Below are 936 nucleotides of genomic sequence, written 5' to 3'. Positions count from 1 at the left end.
ACTACACTGATTTTTCAATCTTCTTTGAACAAAAGAAATGAGAAACAATGGTTGATTAGCTAAGCTTTGTGCTCTAACCAAACTAATTAATTACAGTGATTTAAATGGCAACAGCCCATCTGACTGGGCGGTTTGACAGTTCTGAATACTTTTGCAATTAATTTTTTTTTTTTTAATAAACGCAGACATGAAAATGATCCAGTCATGCAATGTTCATCTTATGCATTCTGCATCTCTTTGCCAATCTTGTAGCTAAGGATCTTGTTCCAATCAATCTTAGTGCGTGTAACTGGCAACTGTCGACGTAAGGCTTTGAAAGTAGTGTCCGACATTGTCTGGTAATTCTCACTGATGGCAGTCTGTAAAAAATAGTAGTCAGAAGTTTAAAGCAAATAAAAAGAATGGAACAAGTTCTAACACACATAGATGCTTTTAGTTATTTAAGCAGTGTTGTTTTACTGCTTTTATTTATTTTATATTTTACTCTGTTACTGAGAATAAACACAGTAAAACATACACCCATTCGATAGTTACTAAGTGCACAGTTCTGCGACACTGATTACATGCTTCCTGTCGTACAACCATCCTCATCCTCCTTTTCTGAACTGTCTCCCCATAAACTCACTACACCCCAAGCCTGAGGTTCCTATCAAATCTTTCGTTTGTTTCCCTGCTTTTACAGTGGAACTAAAAAAAAAAAATAATAATAATAAAAATGCTTCTAAAAGCAGTTTAAAAGCAAATAAAAGAGAAAACGAATCACTATATTATTAAATTTAATGACATTAAGTCATTAATTAGATTTAATGAACTTGATTAATATTTATATATTCTCATTTTGGATCTATTTTGTTATTTCATCTAGAGTAATTTATACATTACTGTTTGCAAGCAGTATGTTGTTGTTATGTGCCGTCGAGTCGGACCCGACTCATA

The 936-nt window shown here is 33.0% G+C and overlaps 1 protein-coding gene across 1 annotated transcript in view; it reads right to left on the bottom strand.

Moving 5' to 3' along the window:
* Window positions 1-218: 218 nt before the first annotated feature.
* CAPZA2 (capping actin protein of muscle Z-line subunit alpha 2) overlaps window positions 219-936 on the bottom strand; it is a 72137-nt gene continuing 71419 nt past the window's right edge. Inside the window, 1 exon segment of the mRNA XM_042782769.1 lies at window positions 219-413. Coding sequence (XP_042638703.1) covers window positions 219-413 — 195 coding nt within the window.

This window comes from Orycteropus afer, unplaced genomic scaffold (genome assembly GCF_000298275.1).
Source record: "Orycteropus afer afer isolate SDZICR_OR568_19922 unplaced genomic scaffold, OryAfe1.0 scaffold00462, whole genome shotgun sequence".
NCBI lineage: Eukaryota > Metazoa > Chordata > Mammalia > Tubulidentata > Orycteropodidae > Orycteropus > Orycteropus afer.
Note: the sequence above shows the minus strand (reverse complement) of the source record. Positions and strands in the feature narration are given on the sequence as shown.